The 25,212-nt window shown below is 41.1% G+C and overlaps 1 protein-coding gene across 1 annotated transcript in view; it reads left to right on the top strand.

Annotated features, from left to right (window-relative positions):
* Positions 1-25,212, top strand: part of CDH7 (cadherin 7, type 2) — a 135,417-nt gene that overhangs the window by 39,344 nt on the left and 70,861 nt on the right. Inside the window, exons 2-3 of the mRNA XM_010862322.1 lie at positions 16,877-17,171; positions 21,367-21,486. Coding sequence (XP_010860624.1) covers positions 16,877-17,171; positions 21,367-21,486 — 415 coding nt within the window. The remainder of the gene's footprint in view (positions 1-16,876; positions 17,172-21,366; positions 21,487-25,212) is intronic.

Here is a 25,212-nt window from a genome sequence, read left to right as displayed (position 1 = left end):
TTCGAGAAGCGAAGGTAAAACAGTAGGCAGTATTCCACCCTACGGCTGTGTGTCATTTATATTTTAGTTTTCTTGCTTTGTATTAAAAAGCAAGTACATACAATGCAGATGGGAGAATATGTGTATCTTCTTCCTAAGGGGATAAGCATAGGAATAAGATTGTATTCTGGAATGATACATTTTTCCAGCTTTGTGGCAGCAGTGTTGCATTGTAATCTTGTAGCTCTGGGCCCTGCAGAGCTGTGGATAAGAGAGCATTCTTCACTATTTTCATACCCTATTTCCAGAGGCTCTCTCATCTGTGCAGACTGATTCTGTTTGACCTGTACCAAAACTCAGCTATTTACTGATTTCTATTACAATAAAATATGTAAGCATTTTTTTTTAAAAAACTATGAACAGTATTAAAAAAATTATTACATTTAAGTGAAGCCATGGGAGGAGGCATGCCTTTCAACACTGCCGTGAACCAGTCCTCGTCTGAAACTCTGTCCTTGGCTAACCCATGTCTGAGACCCTCCTTGAATGGTTTAATAGCTTTCCCTTCCTCCCTGAATCATCCAGCTTCTGGTTTTTCTTTCCCTTTCATGTATACTGAGGGATTTAACAATTATTCTTCACAACTTGAGTGTTTGTAAGGAAGGAAGGGGTGGGTGTCTCAGTTTCCATCCCACAAAGTTTTGAGACTTTTTTTCGCATAAGTATGCGCATGCGAAGAGTTGACTCATTGGAAAAGACTCTGCTGCTGGGAGGGATTGGGGGCAAGAGGAGAAGGGGACAACAGAGGATGAGATGGCTGGATGGCATCACTGACTCGATGGACGTGAATCTGAGTGAACTCCGGGAGTTGGTGATGGACAGGGAGGCCTGGCGTGCTGCGATTCATGGGGTCGCAAAGAGTCGGACATGACTGAGCGACTGATCTGATCTCTGATGCGCATGTAGGTGGAGCGAGTGGGGAAGAACCCACCTGCCGGTGCAGGAGACCTAATGATGAGGGTTCGATTCCTGGGTGGGGAAGATCCCCTGGAGGAGGGCATGGCAACCCACTCGAGTATTCTTGCCTGGAGAATCCCATAGACAGAGGAACCTGGCAGGCTACAGTCCATAGGGTCGCAAAGAGTTGGACACCACTGAAGTGAGTTAGCACTCACACATGAGAAATTACAGTGAATATACTTATTTTCATGTAATTATTAAAAAAAATATTTTTCACTGCATTAAAAGCCTGTCTAACAGTTTTAGTCCAGTCTATAGATTGGTCCTGCAAGAATTAGACAAGGTTTTTGCTGATGGTGGTAATGATAAACTGCTTACAACATTTGATCACACTACTTGTCACCAGAGGAGACTGTCACTCAGCGGGATTGCAACGGAGACTTGATTTTGTAAAGAAAGTAAAAATAAGATCATCTTAAAAGATGTTCTGGAGAAAATGCATGCCTTGGCGGTACTAAACAAAATCCTGTCACTTATTGAAGCTGGTGGCACTGTTTTCTCGAGTAACATAATATTCAATGCATCATGTGCTCTTTTCATTTTTACTTGACGTGCCTTGATTTTCATGTTAGATAAATGCAAAATAGGAATAATTTTGGTATGAAATCTGATGGATTTGATTGTAGAAAGCCTTAGGCAATGTGTTCTTGTCTGTTGCATTCCAGGGCAGAAGGGGGTTGGTGTAGGAGATTATGGGAGAATTACAAATAGGAAATAGAGAAGAACCAAAGAACAGCATATTCTCTCAATTACAAGATGCATTCCCCCCACCCCTACATTTTGCCTCGTACAAATAAGGACATCTTAAAATGATAACATACAGATTTCTTGTTCTTTTGTGGCAGAATACGTGATTATGGTGCACCTTATGGTCATTGAGCTTATGCCACGGTAGACCTTGATGCTAAACTGGTCTTTACTTTGGAAAGTATTGGAAGCCATGCATGATCTTGAGCTGGAGAGCAATGAAACTGTTAATGTTCTATAAGATGCAGGGGACAATCACCTAATAATAATATGTGTTAGAGATGTTTTAAGAGGGGAGACTTGTTGAGAGTCTGTACATTTTGGGGATGGTATGATTTGCTTCACTGTTAATGTGTGTGAGAAATAATGAAATCCTGATTCAGGGCACTGGTGGGCGAGGTAGAGACAGTAGTAGGGGTGGCTCTTGAGGTGGATAGGTCATGGTGGATAGGTCTGGTCTGTCATGTGCTCTTAACTACTGTTAACATTTTGGAATACTTTCTTAGTTTTATAATAGTATTTATATAGTGATTGTGTAACCATAATATATAATCTTTTGGATGCTTAGCATTTTCCATGATATTTCTCATCTACTGTGAACTTTTTTCTAAAAATCCTTCAAAAGCATTATTGAATGGATGCATAAAAGATACATGATTGAATGTTTAAATTATTTTCAGTCTTTGCCATATTAAAGGGAATGATTCAGTGGAATGCTTGTATATAGATCTTTTCATGAATGATGGTTTTCTTAAGATAGACTACAATAAGCAGAATTAGTTAAATATTTAAAGCTCTCAAAAAAAAAAAAAACATTGAGAGTTGACAACTGTTTGGGGGTGGGGCTGAAAGGATCAGGAGGCATGGGGGCTTGGGGCAAGAAAAGCTCAGAAATTCAGTAGCTATAAACTGACATTTTGCCTTACTAATAGTTGGTTTTTTGTATCGGGGAATACAAGAATCTAAGATCTTTCAGGTCATTCAACTCTTATGATGGGAGGTGAGGAGCGGGCAGCGTGATGTAGATGAGATTCAGTAAAACACAGACTTTGCTGCTGGCAAGATCTCAGAGTGAAATTTGACCCTTTTAGGTAAGTTTAGACACAGCACTTAATCCTATTCAATAACACTTTCCTTCTGTGTAAAATTAGGCCAATAATGCCAAGTGCAGAAGTTTGTTAGGAGAATTAAAGGCCCTTTGGCCATGTGTCTGGCACATAATTACACTCAATAAATATTAGCTCTCACTGTTAGCATTTGAATAAGAGAGCTATAAAACAATATGTGAAGCAGGGCGGATAGAAGTCAGGATTGCACATATAAAGCGATAAAGTATTCAGTTCAGTTGCTCAGTCGTGTCTGACTCTTTGCAACCCCACGGACCGCAGCATGCCAGGCCTCCCTGTACATCCCCAACTCCCAGAGTTTACTCAAACTCCTGTCCATTGAGTCAGTGATGCCATCCAACCATCTTATCCTCTGTTGTCCCCTTCTCCTGCCCTCAATCTTTCCCAGCATCAGGGTCTTTTCAAATGAGTCAGCTCTTCGCATCAGATGGCCAAAGTATTTGAGTTTCAGCTTCAACATCAGCCCTTCCAATGAACACTCAGGACTGACCTCCTTTAGGATGCACTGGTTGGATCTCCTTGCAGTCTAAAGTAAGTGTAAGAATACACAGAAAGGAATAGAGGGTACAGTATTTAACAGAAGTAATGGGGTTTTGAGTTAGTCTGGATCTGATTGTCAGCAGGAAATTTTTCTGTCATTCCTTCTCCTTGATTAAAATGGTCTCTTTTCACATAGTATTGCAATCCAGAACCCACTGGTCGGCCACAGTGGTTACTAATAATTGTTTTATGTTTGACATGTAACCGTACATGTTTATTCTGGTATGGACTTCTTTTTTATTTAAATCACAGATAATATATATATAAAAAAAAGGAGATTCAGTGGCACTTTTAAAATTAATTTTTTGGATCAGTAGCAAAGGAAGTTTTTAACAAAAGCAACATAGAAAACTGGGGGGAAATGCCCACCCCTAATGATGCCCTCCAGAAAGGTTTCCTTGTATTAATATCCCTCAGTAGCAGGCTTCTACCAGAAAATTATTATCATCACAGCACTGCTGCAAGGAGTTTGGGGTGATTCAAATTGAAATAGAATAATACATCTAATCCACATATCTGTAATGTGATGTGATGAAACCCAGAGAAAATGTGTAACATTTTAAGCCTCACAGAGAGCAAATGGGTTTTCTTAGTGTGTATATTTGTGATACTAATTGAATTTGTGCATAAGATATCAGACAAATTGTAAGTATTATTAACAACACTTCCTTTAGCATATGCACCCCTTCCTGACAGTTGTGTTTAGGTTAGCAAACTGTGTAACGTTACTTTCTGTAAGCTCGGGACATAGATTTTTAAAATAAAAAAACTAGTTCTGTTGAGTTCGTTTAACCAAATTGCAAGCTGAGGTCAGGAGAAAGAAATTTCCCTCTCCCCTTATAGGTTCTTCTGGCTGGCATAAGCACTAAATTCATATGAGACAGATTGACAGGAGAAAATCAGACAGAAATCTGAAATAGAGGGGAAAAACCCGGAAGAACTTGCCACAAGGGCTAAACCCCTCACCCTAACTACCATCTTCAGTTAAAGGCAAAAGAGGATGTTGAAGGTAGTGGTTTGGGACTTCAAAGGGGAGAACTTTTCCATAAACATGCGTGTTTGGTGAGCAGATGTTTGCTGGGCCAGGCAGAAGGGCTGGGGTATAGAGTGGTCTTTGGACCCCAGGTCCCATCGAGCTCCCCCCACCACACACCCACCTCATTCTTTGCAGGCATGTTTGGTTATAGCTGTACTGAGGGAGCAGACCCCCTATCTGAATTGTTTTAGGCAGTTAGAGGACAGGTCAAAGTTTCTTCCTGAGTCTTTTAGAGACACTTTGGGCTGCCAAGTTTTTCTCCTCTACGTTCCCATAGCTTTATTACCTTTATTATATTTCTTTAAAGACACTTACCTCTAGGGCATTAAACACAAATCCAGACTCAGCAGCAGAAGGGTAAGGCATCCCTTGGTTGCCTTGGGTGCTTAGAAGGCTCGCAAGAGACTTGACTTTCCTCATTTATTTTTAAATGATAATGTTATTTAGAGCAGGAAAAAATGTCTTCTCCTTAGGTCACCTGAGTCAGAATACAGCCTTGTTATTTCTTACACCTGCTGTGTTTCCCATGAGACAATTACATACCCTGTGGAGGGTCCTGACTTGGAAAATGGGTGTGTTTTTTATTTAGGAAGATTTTGTGTTTGTTGAAATAAATCCAGGAATTCTTTGAAGGCAAATTATTGCCTCAGCTCTGCAGACATGCTTATTTTTGCTTTTTTATCTGATTAATGAACCTGTGTGCCTTTTCAAGATGATGTCATTAGTCAAATGGAAGAATATTTTCCTCAGCTTCTTCTGTATTCCTTTCTTCCCTTTTGGTGTGTGAATCTTAGATTGGGTGTATAATAGCATGGTCTGGAGATCTTTTAAAAGTAATAATAATGATAAAGCCCATGGGCACATACTCTGATCGAACTATTCTGTGGTGTGTGGGTGTGTGGGTGTGTGTGTGTGTGTGTGTGTGTGCGTGTGTGCACACACAGTCGTGTCCGACTCTTTGCCACCCCATGGACTATAGCCTGCCAGGCTCCTCTGTCCATGGCATTATCCCGGCAAGGATGCTGGCTGCTGCTGCTGCTAAGTCGCTTCAGTCGTGTCCAACTCTGTGCAACCCCATGGACAGCAGCCCACCAGGATCCTCTGTCCACAGGATTCTCTAGGCAAGAATACTGGAGTGGGTTGCTGTTTCCTTCTCCAATTCTGTGGTGGGTCTAGGTGTCTCACCACCTGGGTGAAGAGAAGATGCTTGCCCTGGGCGTGGAGAACTTGAGAGGCTTGTGTAAGAAGAAGCATATCGAGCTTTGGCTCCTGGGCTCAGTGAGTTAAGGCCCTTCTGCTTCTTCCTGTTTTCCAAATAAAAACCCCCCCACGAGAATCCTCCTTACCCTTGTGACTGGTTCATTCACACATGTGAAGTGTCTAGAAATTAAAGGGTTTGGGAGCATGGGAAAAATAAGAGTGTTTCAGGTGTGGACGGAAGGAAACGAGTGCCATTCTGCCCGGGGAAATGTCTTTTAAGAACTGTGCCTCCTGCAGCTTCTTCCTAGTGGCTTCCCCTTCTGGTCTCCGTGTGCGCATCTCTCACCAAATTGTGCAAATGTGCTTCTCGCCCACCTGTGCCCCTGCCAGAAGAGGCCTGGGGTGTGTGAGCACAGATGTCCTCAGAGAGCCAAGCTCTGCCACTCATTAGTCGGTGAGTGAGTTACCTGCGTCCGGGGAACAGACGCTAAGTCAGGGATATCCATGCCTTTCGGGGATGTATTGGAGTGGTTTTCACAATCAAAATTGGTAATGAAGGGAGGGAGGCAGGGCTGGGCAGCGGGAGGGGGTGAACTGCGGTGCAGTTGCAACCTGGAAGGGGGCTAGTCTCTGGGGATGTGTGCAGCAGCAAGGCTCTTCAAAGTCGACCTGGATCAGGGGAGCAGGGGGAGCTTGAAATCAGCCTGTCATTGCCTGGGGGATGCCTCCGAGAAAGAAGTATTACCTTCTGTAAACTGGCTCTCTTTGCTGTTTTTTGCAATTTGCCAGATTCGTAAATATCCCCCAGGTGAGTGACAGTTTTTGGGGAGAATTTAGCTGAGAAGCATCAGCACCTGGCACTCCCAGCATTTCCTGGGGTCAGGTAGGAAGTGGACCTGGGAGGTCAGTGCCATGACACCCCATGATGACAGCCAGAGGGGTCCCCACCCATGGCTTGAGGTCGTCAGTTCAGGGGGCAGCTCCTGTAGCGCATATTTGAGCTCTTTTCTTGGTGGGGTTTACAGGAAGGTCAGTAAGATGAACTACAGCCCCTGATGCTGTAGGTGGTCTTCAGGTTCCAATCAGTATGCACCATTTTCCTCTCATCACCCAGCCTGCCTCAGGCTGAGGTTCCTGCACTTGTCCTTGTAGCGTCAAAATGAGGCAAGAGAGTATCTGGAGTCACCCAAGCGCCCAGATGCTGAGCCTGTTCTTCCTGTCTCCATTGTGTAACAGAAGGCTGCCTCCTGCTGGTGGTCAAGATGAATTACACCTACCAGGATGCAAGGCTTCTCTTTGTGCCTTGGTCCCTTGGTCCCCGGAGTCCTGGGACAAGGCAGAGAGCACTTGGAACCTGGTGGAATCACCTCGCTCTTGAAACAGAAGCATCAGTAGGAATGAGGATAACACGGGCATTCCCACTATAATTCTAGTTCCTGGTCTTGTGTATTCTACTTGCCCCAGGAAGCTCTGTGGTGTTTAAGGAGGCATCTCCCTCCAATAGAGGGTGTTTTCCTACAGCAAGTGATAAGGGCTGAGAGAGACTGACTCCAGCACTTCCAGTAGTTGAATTGGGTGCTGCAGCCCAGCCTTTGGGATGAAGTGGGATGGGATGGGGGTGACCCACTGTGGATCCCCTGGAGGGGAGTCTCAGGTGTGAGAAGAACCTCTGAGGTTTGAAATCATGTATTTTCTTTCCACTCCCAGTTTGTTTGCTTTGCTGTTGTTCAGTGGCTGAGTTGAGTCCGACTCTGCGGTATTTCTGATATTTTTATCGTAAGCATATGGCAGATGAAATTGTTAATTTTTTTGAGTAGACATGCAGTGTTTCTGTGGGAAAATTCTACTCAACCTCCACTTCAAGAAGCAAAATTTAAAGTCATCCTCCTGAGAAGAGAGCTGAACCCTTCCAAGGGTTCAGCTCTCTAACTGTTTCTGTTTTGTGACTTGGCATTTAGGCGGGAGCCAACAAGTGGAGAACACTGTGCTCTCACGATGAAATTAGGTGACAAGGAGTTTTGATCAGTAAGAAGCTGACTCCAGGCAGATTTTTTTTTTTTTCAGTTGGTTGAAAGGTATGGATGCGTGTCCTGGAGACAGCAACCGAGAGATGATGAGATGTGTGCCGTGGAGCTTTCTCTAGGGAGTAGCATGTAGCACGTGGGATGAAAATGCTTCTCTGAGTTGCTTTCACTCAGTCCCTGGTGAAAAAGGCAGGGCTCTTCACATGAAGCTCTGAGTAACCACGCCATAGTCATGAGCGTGGAACTTTTTCAAACTAAAGCAAGATCTCCCCCACTAAGGAAGGCAGGTACTTCAACAGTACAGCTCTATGTGGATGTACACGTATGGATAGAAAGTGGCATTTTATGAAATACTTACAAATGCATTACTTCATTTTATCCTCACTTCAGGGTTTAAGGCTAAGTGGACACTGAGGATGCTGATTGGTTGTTGCTATTGTTCCGTCACCAAATCGTGTTTGACTCTTTGCAACTCCATGGACTGCAGCCTCCAGGCTTCTCTGTCCCTCAGCATCTCCCGGAGTTTGCCCAAGCTCATGTCCAATGAATCAGTGATGCCATCCAATCATCTCCTGTTGCCCCTTCTCCTCTAGCCTTCTATCTTTCCCAGCATCAGGGTCTTTTCCAGTGAGTCAGCTCTTCACATCAGGTGGCCAAAGTACGGAAGCTTCAACTTTAGCATCAGTCCTTTCAATGAATATTCAGGGTTGATTTCCTTTAGGATTGATTGGTTTGATCTCCTTGCTGTCCAAGGTACTCTCAAGAGTCTTTTCCAGCACCACATTTTGAAAGCATCAATTCTTCAGCTCTCTATCTTCTTTATTATGTAGCTCTTATAAATGCACATGACTACTGGAAAGACTGTAGCCTTGACTGATCTATAAGTAGCAATAAACTGGAATTTAGGTTCAATCAAGGCAGCAAGATAGCATATTGAAAAGCAGAGACATTACTTTGCCAACAAAGATCCATCTAGTCAAGGCTATGGTTTTTCCAGTAGTCATGTGTGGATGTGAGAGTTGGACTATAAAGAAAGCTGAGCACTGAAGAATTGATGATTTTGAACTGTGGTGTTGGAGAAGACTCTTGAGAGTCCCTTGGACTGCAAGGAGATCCAATCAGTCCATTCTAAAGGAGATTAAGTCCTGGGTGTTCACTGCAAGCGGAGAAGGCAATGGCACCCCACTCCAGTACTCTTGCCTGGAAAATCCCATGGACAGAGGAGCCTGGTAGGCTGCAGTCCATGGGGTCGCTAAGAGTCGGACTGGACTGAGCGACTTCACTTTCACTTTTCACTTTCATGCATTGGAGAAGGAAATGGCAACCCACTCCAGAATTCTTGCCTGGAGAATCCCAGGGACAGGGGAGCCTGGTGGGCTGCCGTGTATGGGGTTGCATAGAGTCGGACACGACTGAAGTGACTTAGCAGCAGCAGCAGCAGTAGCAGTTCATTGCAAGGACTGATGTTGAAGCTGAAACTCCAGTACTTTGGCCACCTGATGCAAAGAGCTGACTCATTTGAAAAGATCCTGATGCTGGGAAAGATTGAGGGCAGGCGGAGAAGGGGATGACAGAGGATGAGATGGTTGGATGGCATCAGCGACTCAATGGGTGTGAGTTTGAGTAAACTCTGGGAGTTGGTGATGGACAGGGAGGCCTGGTGTGCTGCAGTCCATGGGGTCGCAAAGAGTTGGACATGACTGAGCAACTAAATTGAACTGAAGACAACAAGATAAGATTCAGTAGACATACCTCTGGCTCCTTTGCCTGGACCTAGCTGTTGATACCACTCTGCTGCTTAGTATGGACTGAGACCCCAGAATGAATGAATGTTGCCACTGCATTAGGGCAAACTTTTCCTGAGGATAAAAATTCATAGTAGTCCTTCCTTTTTAAAATACACTGTTTTTTTTTTTTTCCTTTTAAAAGCTGTTCTAGGGAATTTTAATCTTTCCTAAATACTTCTGTATCATATTCTTTTCCTTTATTACTTTGTGAGTGTGTGAGTGAAGGTCACTCAGTCATGTCCAACTCTTTCCAATCTCATGGATTATACAGTCCATGGAATTCACCAGGCCAGAATACTGGGATGGGTAGCCTTTCCCTTCTCCAGGGGATCTTCCCAACCCAGGGATCGAACTCAGGTCTCCCACATTGCAGGCGGATTCTATGCCAGCTGAGCCACAAGGGAAGCACAAGAATACTGGAATGGGTAGCCTATCCCTTTTCCAGCAGATCTTCCTGACCCAGGAATTGAACTTGGGTCTCCTGCATTGCAGGTGGATTCTTTACCAACTGAGCCATCAGGGAAGCCCTTTATGTGTAGTAATGAAGGGCTTCCCAGGTGGCCCTAGTGGTAAAGAACCCGCCAGCCAATGTAGGAGACATAAGAGCCATGGGTTCGATCCCTGGGTCGGGAGATGCACTGGAGAAGAAAATGACAACCCACTTCAGTGTTCTTGCCTGGGGAATCCCACAGACAGAGGAGCCTGGCGGGCTATAGTCCATAGCATTGCAAAGAGTTGGACACAAATGAGGCGAGTTAGCATGCATGCACATAGTAATTAATACCTATACTTCTTAAACCACGCATCTTCCTCAAAGATGCTTCACAAGAAAATTGTGTTCCATTACCTGGATCACAATGATAATTATAAATTAGGAATACTTCAACCAGAAAAAAATATGACTCTTGTACTTGTTTTCATTTGTAATATTTCTTCAACAGCTTGATAATTACATCGTATCCAGTGGTAAGTGGAAAATATCTATTTAAAAGCATAATGAGAAAAGAAAACTTGCATGTAATGTGTATATTCAAGCAGTTTTTTCCCCTGCCAATTATTGTTTAAAACTGCCCTTCATACTTATTATTTTAACCTTGTGAAAGTTTAGCAAAAGTAAACTGCATGAGTTCTAACAATCTGTAACACAGTTTTAAACTTAAAAAAAAAAAAAAAACTAGAATAAGTAAATCAGCAGTAGAAAATTTACCTTAGAAATCTTTTGCCCAATGTTCAATATATAAATCATTCTCTGATGGATTACCATGCTGTTCAAAGGAACATATGCATATTTTGTGTTCAGCCATCATTACTCCATTTTTGTGTAAAAATGTAGCAGCATAAACTTTTGTTTCTATAATATGCATTTTGTGGTTTTTTTTTGTATTCAAAAATTCATTACAGAAAAATTATAACATCAATTATAATTAATTATGTTAAATATAAAATTAATTATTTCCATCATTCTATTTCGTCATTGAGGATCATGGAGGCTTTCTTTTTTAGTTTTATATTTTTAGTGTCAAAACTTTCATGATAAACATTATCTTTCATGATAAACAGTCTCAGTTTCATCTTATGACTATATTGGTCTTTTTTTGATATGAAAGTATAATGTTTTCAAAAGCAATACATTAATAAGTACAGTCCTGACATTATAGTAATTTATTAATCTTACCCTTCTACATCATTTCAAGTAGTTGTAACAATTGTTCAATGAAGTTCAAGTGCAGGTATTTTATAGAGGAGGGGAACCAGGAGAGTAAAGACAAGATCAACAGTTAGGTCAGAAAACAAGCAGAGCAGAACATGTTCATAGAGGGAAGAAAAGTGGGTCAGTATATTGAATTGATTTTTTTTACCTCAGTAGATTGAGTAATATTTTCCATTTTCAGATGAATCACAGTGATAGATCAAGTAGTTTATATCAGGTCCTAGTTGATTAAATAAATGCAAGAAAAATGTCAGAATGCAGTGCATTGATCTGTTGTTGTTCTTTATAATCTTAAATTGAAAACATAGTGTAGTTGCTCAGTGGTGTTCGACTCTTTGCAACCCCATGAACTATAGCCCACCAGGCTCCTCTGTCCCTGGAATTCTCCAGGCAAGAATAATGGAGGAGGTTGCCATTCCCTTCTCCAGGGGATCTTCCTGACCCAGGGATCAAACCCGGGTCTCCCGCATTGCAGGCAGATTCTTTAATCAAGAACATGGTATTCTGCCATCTGAGAACGTCCAACGGTCTATAAAGCCTCTTTATGGGTCTGTGTCTGTGTGGAGAACTGTATAAGACTTACGGAAGCAAGAATAAGAAAGCGTGCCTGTCCCTGCAGGACTCTGTCTCTTGGGGAACACAAAGGTATCAATGTGCAAGTGTTACCCTGGGCATAGAAACAAGGTTTCTGAATTCCCTCTCCCTGGTTTCAGAGGATTAGCGAGAACAAACCAGAGATATGGGCTGTTTTTTGTTTAGTTTCTTTTCTTTCTACTTAATGCTATTAAGACTTAAAAGGATAGAAATGGAAATAAAACAGGCACTACTTTTTCACAAAGTGAATTATAAATTTACAAAATTTACTACAATAGTTTGTTAAGTATGTGGAATATGATGATAAAGCGAACCCAGCTCTTAGGGTGGGAACACAACGAAACCAGATTTTCAATAGAAAGCAGAATTAAAGGCGTTTTGTCAGAGAAATGCAAACAACATGTCTTGTGGGGAAAATAGGATTGTTAAAATTTCAGTAAAAGGGAGCTTTCGTTATGTCGAGCTGGGTGTCAGATGCTGGGTGAGATGATGGAGGCCGGATCTGTAAAGGGATGGACCTGATTTCTCTGCTCTGGCCACAGTGACTGATCCCAGGTGCCTGGGGCGTAGAGAGCCCTCTGGGATGTGGGAAAGGGACACTCGGGGATGGCCCGTGGCCATGTGGAGCTCTGTGCTTAAGATCTGGGATTAAACCCAGAGACCATGGGAAGCAATTAGATGTATTTGATGAGGGCTGTGACATATCCTATACTGTACTTCGGTATAGTTTTAGGAAGATCATTGCTGACATGCAGTGTAGATGATATGAGTTATTCAAAGTGAAGAGTAGCTGGGGAGTTTTGTTATAGCCTAGGTGGAAGATTTTAAGATTCCAAGTTGGGATTATTGTTCAGAAAGACTGAAGAAAGGGTTGATGTGTACAGGCGATGAGTACGAAATTCCATTGAGTGGGGGATGATGGAGGCCTAGTGGATTATTATTATTGTTTTTTAGCTGAAGAATAATTGCTTTACAATGTTGTGTTGGTTTCTGCTCTGCAGTGTGAATCAGCTCTGTGTATACATACATGCCTCCCTCACACCCCTCCAGGTCATCACAGAGCACTGGGCTGAGCTTCCTCTGCTAGACAGCAGCTTCCCACTAGCTCTCTGTTTTATACATAGTGTATCTATGCCAGTGTTCCTCTCTCAACTCGCCCCATCTTCTCCTCATAGTGGATTATTAAACACATTATACTTGAGGTGCATGTGAAGTGTGCCTTGCGTCCTGGCCTGGGTAGATTATGATGGACTCCAACAGTTTCATATTTCTTACATTGTTACCAAACACAGCAGTGACACGGGGACACAGGATTCGCGTCATACTTGGTTCACCTTCCTGCTTATTTGGTTGCCTTATCATGAGCTGGACTCAGCTAAGAGATGTGTGCTCCTCACTGTGTACTCATTTGCCAAAAAAAGAAAAATGTAAATATTTACTTTTGGAGCCACAGCAAATATTTTGAAAAAGATATGGAGATGCAGACAGTAAAAATGAGTTTTTTTTCTGGTGATGAATCAAGATTTTGTTATTTAGATGAATCAAAAGATGAGGTTTACGGGGATATTGGCAAATGAAATAGGCAAAACATCATGAGTTCTACTCTGCTCCAAATAGAGTGCAGATCTTTGTTTTTTATGGTGTTTTTCATTTATTGCTAATTTGTTCACTTACCATATTGGGACCATAGACATTTCTTTTTTCCTGGCCACAGGTCTTCACTGTAGAGTGTCCTACTCTAGTCTGTAATAGTCATTTACAAAGACTGTGCAGCCGTGTTTATGTGTGTGTGGAGGGGGCGGGGGGACTGCACTGATAGATTGCCATTCAGTAGTTTCTCAGCATTTTTCTTTGCTGGGCATGCTTATTCAGCACAGAAAGGTAGTAGTTTTTCCTAACAGCATGGGTTTCACTTCACCTATTAAGGTTAGTATAGTGGGCGAAGCCTCACAGATTTAGTGTGTGAATCACTGATAATTTCGTCTCCATCTTAATGTTTCCTAGTTAATCATTTACTTTCAACAGTAGATGCCTCTACTAACCTCGCAAGGACACCAAGTTAGACTTAGAGTGTTTTTATGCTTCTGAATTTTGGCAGTGGTTACAAGTCTAGTGATAGTCCCAGCTAGGAGAAAAATGTCAGTGATGGGGAGAGTGATAGATTTCAGGGCTCCTGCAATGGATGGATGTGTGTGTGTGTGAGAGGCTGGTGATGGTGGTGGCAGTTAGAGGTAGAAGAAAAGAATGCTGATCCTTGAATGACTGGGAAAACAAGCAATATGAACCATTTTTACCTTTGAGCTCTTTCGCTCTCAGTAATGGAGAACAACTAACGGTATTGTATAATGTCAAATATAGCATCAGAGCTCAGGCTGAAGGTCATTTTTGGTCATTTCCTTTATGGAAAGGAAGGCGTCCTCCCTTACCTGAATACCCCAGGAATATTGGATCACCACGCTGTGAAGATGGCCGTCAGTTGATAGGAATTAGTTAAATGAATCACAAGGGCTGGTCCCGGGAATGGGAGCCCATACCTTTGATTAAGATGCAGCCTGGGTATTACTTATGTATTTACATGGTCAGAAGCTCTTTCTAATATTTCACACTACCATCAACAGAGACCCTCTGCTGACCCAGAGAGGAACAGATGAGGCAAGGAGGCGTTGAGAGAGTGGCTGTGAGAGGTGTGTGCAGCAGGGGACTCTGCTTTGGGCTCGTGCTTAGTCACTTCAGTCGTGTTTGACGCTTTGCGACTCCATGGACTGTAGCCCGCCATGCTCCTCTGTCCATGGGATTCTCCAAGCAAGAATGCTGGAGTGGGCAGCCATTCGCTTCTCCAGGGGATCTTCCCAACCCAGGGATTGAACCTGCGTCTCCTGCATTGACAGACGGATCCTTTACGCTGAGCCACCAGGGGAGCCCCGCTTTATTCTCACCTGTCATCTTTTGTCTCTAGACTCAGGTCTTTGTGTTGTTGAGTGTGGTGGAGTCTACTGCTGTTCTGTGGTATCAGAAAGGTCCCTTCTGGCACGTTGTGAAGTGTGTTGATGTAAACCCCTGGAAGCATTGAGCATCTTTAAGATCTAGAGGGGCGATCTGGTAGGGGCAGGTTGCTTTATTCTGCCCTGAGTTGAGTTCTCCTTTGTAGCAGCTTTTAATGTCCTCCCCTCACAAGACACAGCCCATCCCCCAGAGGCAGGATGCCAGTGCAGGAGTAGAGGATGGGCTTTCCACCAGCCTGACATTTTCATACTCCTGTGCATGCTGTGTGCTGAGTCCCTTCAGTCATGTCCAGCTCTTTGCAACCCCATGGACTGTAGCCCACCAGGCTCCTCTGTCCATGGGATTTTCCAGGCAAGAATACTGGAGTAGGTTGCCATGCCCTCCTGCAGGGGATCTTCCGGACCTGGGATCAAACCCATATCTCTCATGCCTCCTGCATTTGCAACTTCTTTACCACTAATGCCACCTGTAGGGATGTAGCTGCAGAGTTGGCCACATGACCTCAGGCCTTTCTCTACCTCAGTTTCCTCATCTGTTAAAAGGATGATGAAGTCAGTCAGTGTGAGCCTGGGATGGGTTACTCTGTAGAGAATATTAACAGTGGTTCCTGGAACACAGGGAGTACTCAATAAGTCAAACTTGAGGGATTTTTAGCTTGCCTCATACAAGCTATTATATATGTATGTAATAGACACCCTGAGAATGACTTAAGAAAATTAAATAATTCATTATATTTCAAGAACACATCTTCTCCATATGCTGGATAATCTTGCTGCACAGTGATTCACTCGCTAATGCCACTCTGAACAAAGCTAAATTAAAACTTGTGGCAGGAATTAATTTTTTGTATCATTTTGTCCTGGCTGAAAACTACAGAAACAAAAGGATGAATCAGGTACTTAAGTATTCCGAAGCCGAGTATAAACACAGCTGTTACAGTGCAATGGAAGGATCACTCAGAGAAATTCATGGTACAAATGTAGTATTCTCAACAGCTAAAGATGGAAATGGACTGGGTACCCACTTGCCTGAATAGTTTCCCATATCCTATATTTTTCGCACTTTGTCTTTTTCTTGCAATGGCAGGTGGATTCTTACAATGAATCCACTCAGTGGATTCCACTGAGCCACCTGGGAAGCCCCATACACCTTGTCTTTTAAAGAGTGCCAACATAGTTCCGCAGGGCAGCCTTGCTATTTGGTAAATTGGGTTTTCGCCTTTGTATTATTTGCAGTCCAGAATCACAGCATTTCCTGAGGATGAAAGATTGTTGAAATTCTGGATTGGGTGCTGCATTTCTCAGGTTATGAAGTTCAGGGAAAGATGTAATTATTTCCGAGTTTCCTCAGGTTCCTCTGTTCGACATAATGTTCTGACATACACAGAAGGGACAGCTCCAGATATGAAATGCAAATCAGTAGGGGCTGCCCCTGCAGCCAGAGCCGGGGTTAATCATGCAAATCTAATGCAGTGCTTGGTATTTCAAGAAAGGTTTTAGTTGAAGTCTCAAGCACATATTGATTTAAAATTCCTACTTCAGAGAGCAGTGTAATTTTTTTTTTCCAGCTTCAAATTTTAAAATATAGAACAGGATTTGGAGACCCATTTAGTGACTGGACAGCCATCCATACTTAATAATCATGAGAAGTTGTGGGGGTGCAAGGGAAGGGTACCCGAAAAGGATGTGATGATTTCTAAGCATTTTACTTAATGTATTAGATCTAAACTTACTCATGTGCTCGAATAAGTCCTTTTGCTTGGAGTAAGATTGAATTGACTGGTTGTACAAGTTTACTGACTATCTGCTCTGGTCAGGGAAGATGGCTAAAACTGGCATGGACACACAGCGAGTTTCTAACTTTGGGAATGATAAAAATTCCTTTGGAAGTGAGGCTGGGTACCAGAAGAAATGCAATTGTCTTGCTCACAAGTGCAAGCTGACACATTCTAAATAGCCTTTTTCACTGTGCACAATACAGGTCCGCTTATCTTTCCAAGAACAATAAAATTTCATGTGCTGCTGCCTGACATTAGAATTATTTTTACATATCTCCATATCGCTGACTCTCTTGTAAGTTAATCTCATCTCACATGAATTTTTCACCAGCTTCACTCTGATGTTGATAAAGGAGATGGTTCCATCAAATACATCTTGTCAGGCGAAGGGGCAAGTTCCATTTTCATTATTGATGAGAACACTGGGGATATTCATGCTACCAAGAGGCTGGATCGCGAGGAGCAAGCCTACTACACGCTTCGAGCCCAGGCGTTGGACCGGCTCACCAACAAGCCCGTGGAACCCGAGTCTGAGTTCGTCATCAAGATTCAGGACATCAATGACAACGAACCCAAATTCTTGGATGGCCCGTACACGGCAGGGGTTCCCGAAATGTCACCTGTGGGTGAGTAAGCGCAAGTTGGTCTGACACTATCTGATTTGGGGAGGTTTGTGTTTAAAATTAAATCATCATAAGTACCGGAAAAAGAATCACATTAATATTTGTATAGAAATTACTATTTTGAGTGAGGGAATGTTTGAGCTGTGTTAGTAGCCAGTGTCTAAATTCTGCTTTTTGACACATTATTTTATTTGTATGGAAATTCTTCTTTTATACTGCTCAGTGTCTTCAAGAAATTACCTAGGTCTTATCATCCTTTTTCAATTTAATATTTAAAATTAAAAAATGAGAGAATCCCCTGGCAGACCAGTGGTTAGAATTCAGTGCTTTCACTGACAAGACCCTGGGTTTGATCCTTGATAGGGGAACTAAGATCCCACGGGCTGTGTGGTATAGCTCACCAACCACCACCCCCCTCAAAAAAAAATTAAAATTATGCTTAAGAGGTTAAAAAAAAAAAACAAAAAAACCTTCCAAATAAACTTAGTATCAAACTAAAAAAAAAAAAAATTCCAGACACATCCTTGTGATGATTTAGTTTTCTTTCTCCCCATGTTAGGATAATAATGTGCTATTCTAAGCATGTCTTTAGGGCCAGGGTATCGGGTAGACTATCAGTGTAGCCAGGCTAACATTTAGTCTATTTCTTGTAGAGTGTGCTTCAGCCCATAAATGTCCATTCACCTGCCACCACTAATCTTTTTGTAATTTCTCCAGAAATTTAGATGCATGAGAATTTATACTCAAATGTATACTGTTTATAATGATGGTAAGGTGATGCTCAGTGTGAGATATATAAAAGAATAATGAAGGCTGTTTTACCAAAAGGCCTTCTGACCATTGCCCCATGACTGGAAAAATAGAAAGTAGATTACCTTTAGTATATACTGTATTTCAAATACTATTAAATTCCACTTGTTTAGCTATCTTTGAAATAGTTTTCAGCCAGTATGTAACTTAGATATGGATGATCTTACAAGATAATAAAAAAAAAAAATATGAAGCTGGAACAGAGACCCGTTGATTTATGTATTTTATTTCCTATTGTTTATGGTATTGAAGGAGGAAGTTTATTTAAAATAATAATGGAGCTTGTATTTTTACACCTATTTCAACTGAGGTCTTTAACTTGAAAGTTTTGTATATATGTGCTTAGTCGTGTCTGACTCTTTGAGACCTCAGGGACTGTAGCCCAGGTTCTTCTGTCCATGGGATTTCTCAGTCAAGAATACTGGCACGGGTTGCCATTTCCTACTCAAAGGTATCTTCCTGACCCATGGATTGAACCTATGTCTCTTGTTTCTCTTGCATTGGCTGGCAGGTTCTTAACCACTGTGCTACCTGGGAAACCCTGAAAATTTTACCAATGTGGTATAATACTTGACTGATTGTGATTTGTTTTATTTTATTGATTGACTGTGATTTGTTTTACTGGAAATAAAGGTCATTGCATTCATTCCAGCTTTTCATCTGTACATCCGCTCTGCAGGGAACTGGAATTGCAAAGATGTGTATTACATGTACCCTTTAGGGAAATCACAATTTAGTGACCCTGAATTTCTGTTCCTATCAGGTGGGAGAGGGAACAGTATTTTGGGACTGTGATTCTAGCCGCTGAAGAAATAACTGAAAATGAACCAAAGGTGCTTGTGGTCAGGAAAAGTTCTGAACCACAGTGGCAGCAGCTGCCTGTAATTGTCTTCTGTGTAAACATTCTTTGACCACACAGGCTTAGTCACACCCTCTCAATACCACCCACACCTTCAGAATGCTTCCTGCTGCTCTCATTTAATGACAGAAACAACAACAACTATGATGACAGCAACAATAACAAGATTTGGGAGGTTTTAGAGAAGAGAGTAGGCACACTGTCCTCCCGAGAAGTAGTAATGTTTAGAGAAACAGGAGGTTTTGAGGTGTGTGTAAGCAATTCGTGCTACAATTCTCCGGGGCATTTTTGGCATTTTTTGTGGGCTTGATAAGGCTTTCCTTTCCTAAGTAGAAGATAGCAGCGCAAATTGGATTAATGCGCACTTTTTGTCCCAGAGGTTGAAGAACGCGCCGTAGTTTTAGTTCCAATGGTACCACTCTGATAACAAACAAGATGACTATTATACACATGTGTAAGTTATTTTAGTTATTTGATCGATTACAGCAAGCTCAGGACTTTTTAGAAAATGAGTCTCAAATGTCTTCAGGATTTATTAGACAGGGAGAGAGTTCACTGGATTAAAAATCCAAACTTGAGCTAAGCACAGTAAATGCTTATATAAAACATATCCTATGGATTTATCATGACTCTGTTTATCAAAGTGTTTACTTGTAGCCAAATAGTTATAAAGTTATAATAGCCACTAAATAGTGTGGTATATACAACACAAGTCCTCTATGTATATTATTCAGGGCTATTTTTTTGTTGTTCATTGTATACTAACATATTATAAGATTTGAGACCCTCATAGTCCCCTAGGATTGCTTATTTGTTGCCAGAAAAGCATAAATAAGCACAAGAATGGGTGTGTGTGTCTGTATGACTATATTTGTGTGTCATAAATTATTTAATAAACACTTCAGAAAAAAAATTCCTGGTGAATTCCCTGGTGGCTCAGATGGTAAAGCGTCTGCCTACAATGCGGGAGACCTGGGTTCAATCCCTGGGTCGGGAAGATTTCCTGGAGAAGGAAATGGCAACCCACTCCAGTATTCTTGCCTGAAAAATCCCATAGACGGTGGAACCTGGTAGGCTACAGTCCATGGGGTCGCAAAGAGTCGGACACGACTGAGCAACTTCACTTTCAGAAAAAAAATACATGCAACAAAATTTACTGAGGTATAGTTTTCATTATTTTGTTGCAAGTTGTTTTCCAATGAAGTAGGAAATGGTTACTTAAGCATATTACCAGAGTAAATATTGCTGTAAAGATGGTGAATTATAGAGGAAATTGAGAATATAAAAATCATTGATTCTAACATTTTAAGATAGTCAAAATCTAGTTGTTAAAAAGATTTTTAAATATATAGCATTCACCATTTGGTCCTACCAAGCAGCCACATGGCACAATCTCCTAAGTCTACCAAATAAAAAAATAAATCTTCAGAATTTAAAAAATGACACTCACAATTTTTACCCAATTTGAAAGGAAATGGAATCAGTTAGGGAAATCATAATGTGGAAAAGAGAATAGATTTATAGTAAGATCAGCATTTAATGACTTATTTAAGAAATTTTGAAACGAAGATCTACATAGGAATAGATCTAAAACAGATGTTAGATGAAAAATGCCATGTTTTCAAGAATTTATTAGAAACCAACTTGAGCCTTGAATGAATACATAAAGAAAGGGAGTTGTCCCATGCCCATTAACTAGGACATATATGCTAAAATATCCTGTGCTTACATATTTAAACTAAGCAAATGTGGGGAGCTAATATTTTTAAGATGAGATTCCAAGTGGAAATGAAAACAACAGATCACACTAAATGCTTTCTATCTGGAACAAGTGAATGCATAGTGAAAGGAAGAAGTAATACGACATTCTATCATACAAAATGTAGAAAAGCAACCAGTGTTGTGATTTTTCAGGTTATCATCTTTTTTCTCCTTTGGGAGGGTTTGGTTTCAGTGTTCATTTCATGCTTTTGTTATAAGTCAATTAGTGAATTAGTTTTTTTCATAAAAAACTACTAAGAGAGTAGCCACCTAATATCCAGTTAAATGTACCAATCAAATATTCTTTATTAACTTACTCAGTTACTGAAGTTTCCATTTCTGTTGCTGCAGCAGTAGGGTTGCCCCATGATTTGAGTGTCAAGGTGCTAGAATCTGTCATGCTGCTTTTTAGACTGATTGAGACTTAGAGGTTGCTCTTGTAGACCTTGATGGATGAGATGCCTAAAAGTTGAAACCAATTCTGAGAATATATCCCTGTCTAACTTGGCATTGTCAGTCCTATTTTTTTTAACCAACATCTTTTCGTGTCCCTTAAGTATTTCTGAGGAATTACCATTTATCATCTTTTGGAATTTGTCTTAGACACAAAAACGTATCCATTTTTCACATCCCTGAGAAAAAGAAAAATGAAAACTGGAAAGCATCTTTATATCTTTACATTAATGTAGCATCTTTAGTGTTTGGTGATTTCTCTTGTTTTATGGCATTTGGGAGTTTTTAATTGATTGATGTTGGATTGTCATGTAGGGACCTCAGTGGTACAGGTGACCGCGACGGATGCCGACGACCCTACATACGGCAACAGTGCTCGAGTGGTCTACAGCATCCTTCAGGGGCAGCCATACTTCTCAGTGGAGCCCAAAACAGGTAAACATTGACATGTGACTCTCCTTGTAAAGTCATTATTTCTTTGTTGGCATAGAATTAATAGTTATTTTGATTCAATATAGTTGAAACTGATGACACTCTTATTTTTATTGTGCGTTTCTCAAAATGTGTACCATGGTAATAAACAGCATATTATTTATAGAGCCATTAGCACCTTTTAAAAATATTTTACTACACTGATCAGAATTTCTATCAAAATTAAGCAAAATATGAGTTATTGAAAAATTTTTCGGCTGGTGTCTCTTGACTCTATAAGAAAACGTTGAATATTTACCTCTGCAATGTTTCAATTTGTTTTCTTTAATTAACTCACATAGGAATTACACACAGTAGAATTTTAAATCTTCAGCAAAATCTCCCTGCCATGGAGTAGAATATATAGTAGTTACAGCTTCTCCTTCCAGAGGCTGGTTTTCTCAGGGAAATTAGTTGAAACATAACAATTAGGATGATGATCTGCTAAATCAAAAACTAAATTAAATGACTTTTTTTCATTTTAGAAGAAAAAAAAATATGGGTTGCAAAACTGCCTGGATAGAAAATGTGGTTGTTTGGCTAGATGTTCTGTTTCACTTTGAAGATGAAATGGTTTACATTCAGTAAGGCTATAATTTGGAGCACTGTTTTCTTGGTTATAAAATAATATTTTATCTATTATGCTTCTCTGGCTGTTGGTATAGGGCAGTGTGGGTGGGTGTGAGCCATTGCTTTTCTTCACCACTGAAAAAATCCAAAATTTCTCTGTATTTTAGTAATTTTATCTTTATCATGGAGAAGAATGCCTCTTCAAATAGCCAAGTTTATGATCTTGAATCACTGATGATACTTATGATCCTAAATGAATATTTTAATGCCATTCACCACCCTGTTTTCCATATTATAAAAATGGCAGTATTCATTCATTCTCAAATCACTGTGTGGCGGGGTACCTATTTTAAATGTCTTTTGAGAATGACAGCTGTAATGTGCAAAAACAGACGAATTCAAGGCCAGCTCATCATTCATTAGAATGTTCACAGAGGCTGCATTGCGTGTTTTATACCAGTGTTGTGATGAAGTTTGGAAGCTGCCTGAAGAGTCTGACAGAGGAGAAATAGTTCTGATTGAGCAAGTATTGAAGGGGAAGTAAATGAAAGTATCTGCTTTATGATCTGAATCCTGTGAATGTAAAGTTGTGCTCTGATTTAATGATAGATCTGAGAACCTCAATTCAGACACCCACCCGTTCCCTTATATATCTACTCTGCAGCCTAGAAAGACATTGACAAGCCTCTGACAATTTGCTCACAAATTATACACCTCTCGCGTTATATAACTGGTCCAAAACTAGCATGTACTAATCCCAAGGGCTAAATATTTTGTTGCTACTAGTGACTGGCTTGTGATTTTAGCTTTGCTGTAAGATAATAGGTGTCCCATAGGCCCTGTGTAGGTAAAACCTCACCTGTGGGCAGCTGGACAGTAGTCTATATCCTGGCATCACATGATTAGAACTTCAAACGTCATTTTAACTTTCAATCTCAAGGACCGTGTATTAGAGGAGATAAGCTTTTTGTTTAATTTTGTTTTGTTAGTTTTTAATTCTCTAGTCATGGTAATCATTGGGACTTCTGTTTCTCTAGTCATCAGTGCAGAGATATTAAAGGACTATAGAGAATGCATTTTTTTCCAAAAAAAATCTGTTTTTCTGACAAAAATGAATGGAAAGTTTTCATACCTTACACACACGAAGAGCCACATAGAGTTTGAGGTAGTCTTCCTTAGTTGATGTATGATCCTTATCTATGTGAGAAAAAACATTATTTTCCATATCTTTAGATATCAGTGTTTTTGAGAAGCATGTAAAACTTTAGACAGGAAAAATGCTGAAAATATGCCAGATCAAGATTATGTAAAATAGGCCTAGGAAATCACTATTAAATATATCTCTGAAAGTTTAACTTTTAATTTCTTTTTTAAAAAAGGAATAATATTAGTCATATTACCCATTATTATTTATTAACCACATGTTATTAACTTAGCCTGACTAAAATTTCTGAGCATGTATTTCTTCTGTAGCTCTACTTACAGGCCAGATGACCAGAGGGTAAGTGTGTTTTCTACCTTAATTTTTCTGTCCACAAAACAAGAATGTGAATAGCTGCAAAAAACAATGTTGACAGTTCAACAAGCAAAGAGAATGGACCTAGGAACATGATGATGTAGCCTTAAAAGGACCATTCAGCTTCCCATCACCTGTCTTCATAATGGCCCCCAATTTACTGGGAGATTGAGGATTATTCTAATGTGTTTATCTGGTCCAAAACCTGCAAGCACACAGATCACATTTTTCAATGTTTCATATATGGCAGGACTGGCTACATGATGTGCTGTTTGAAATGATACTGCAGGCTTCCTGTTCTAACATTAGTAAGATTTCCAATGCCATTAGCAGAGCAGAAACCAAACACAGGGCCAGTGTGACTGCACAGAACACCAAAGCTGTAGTCCTTGGGAAATGGTTGGAGAGTTAAATACCATTTAGGATTTCTGTGTTAAACCTGGAGGTGTGACTACATGGTGCCGGCATCATGCATTGCATGCATCCTTGGTCTGTCCTAGTTTTAGGTAAGAACTACATTCATAACAGCGGGCTTCCCTAATGGCTCAGCTGGTAAAGAATCTGCCTGCAATGCAGGAGGAGACCCCAGTTCGATTCCTGGGTTGGGAAGATCCCGCTGGAGAAGGGATAGGCTACCCACTCCAGTATTTTTGGGCTTCCCTTGTGGCTCTGCTGGTAAAGAATCCTTCCGCAATGCGGGAGACCTGGGTTCGATCCCTGGGTTGGGAAGATCTCCTGGAGAAGGGAAAGGCTACCCACTCCACTATTCTGGCCTGGAGAATGGCCTGGAGAATTCCATGAACTGTATAGTCCCTGGGGTCACAAAAAGAGTCGGACACGACTGAGTTCGGACACTACTGAGTAACTTTCACTTTCATGTTCACAGTCGTAACGAAGAGCTCCCTCCGTTTACACCCCTCGTGGGTGTTTTGTCTGTGTTGTGGCTCGCGGTGTGGAGGAGCCTCTCTGCAGTCAGGGCTTTCTGAGGATGTCCCCTCACAGCTTACAGCAGTCTTCTTCAGTTGTTTCTGCTTGATGTGATGCCAGCTCTGAAATCCTTTGGTGTTCCAGAACCTTCTGTCTTCACTACTGTTGGCTCTTCTCCGTCTTTTTATGGTTCTATTATATGCTTCCATGAGTTTGAACAAGCTCTGGGGGCTGGTGATGGACAGGGAAGCCTGGCTTGCTGCAGTGCATGGGGTCACAGAGTCCAACACGACTGAGCGACTGAACTGACAGGCTTCACTTACAGGGAGAGAAACCAAATAATACAAGTCTTAAACAGAACATTAAAAAAAAAAATTTATTAGGCAGAGATTTACCTGAACATCTAATGTATATTGAAGCCACACAATGTGAAAAGCCCAGCTCCGTGTTACCAGGCTCATGTGGTTGCCTAGATTCCTGAGACTAACCCAGAGCTTGACTGAGTAGGCTGCATGCATCCGTAATTGTTTGGTTCCATAAACCAGGGCAGACTTCAGAAATGGCTCTTGTCTATTACATGTAGTACACATACAAATTCTTAAGGAAATTCCATGACAACAGAACATGCTTGAAAGAAAATTGATGGCTGGTAGGACATTAGAAAATCATCTGAAAAT

The sequence above is a fragment of the Bison bison genome, unplaced genomic scaffold (genome assembly GCF_000754665.1).
Source record: "Bison bison bison isolate TAMUID 2011002044 unplaced genomic scaffold, Bison_UMD1.0 scf7180017864481, whole genome shotgun sequence".
Lineage (NCBI taxonomy): Eukaryota > Metazoa > Chordata > Mammalia > Artiodactyla > Bovidae > Bison > Bison bison.
Note: the sequence above shows the minus strand (reverse complement) of the source record. Positions and strands in the feature narration are given on the sequence as shown.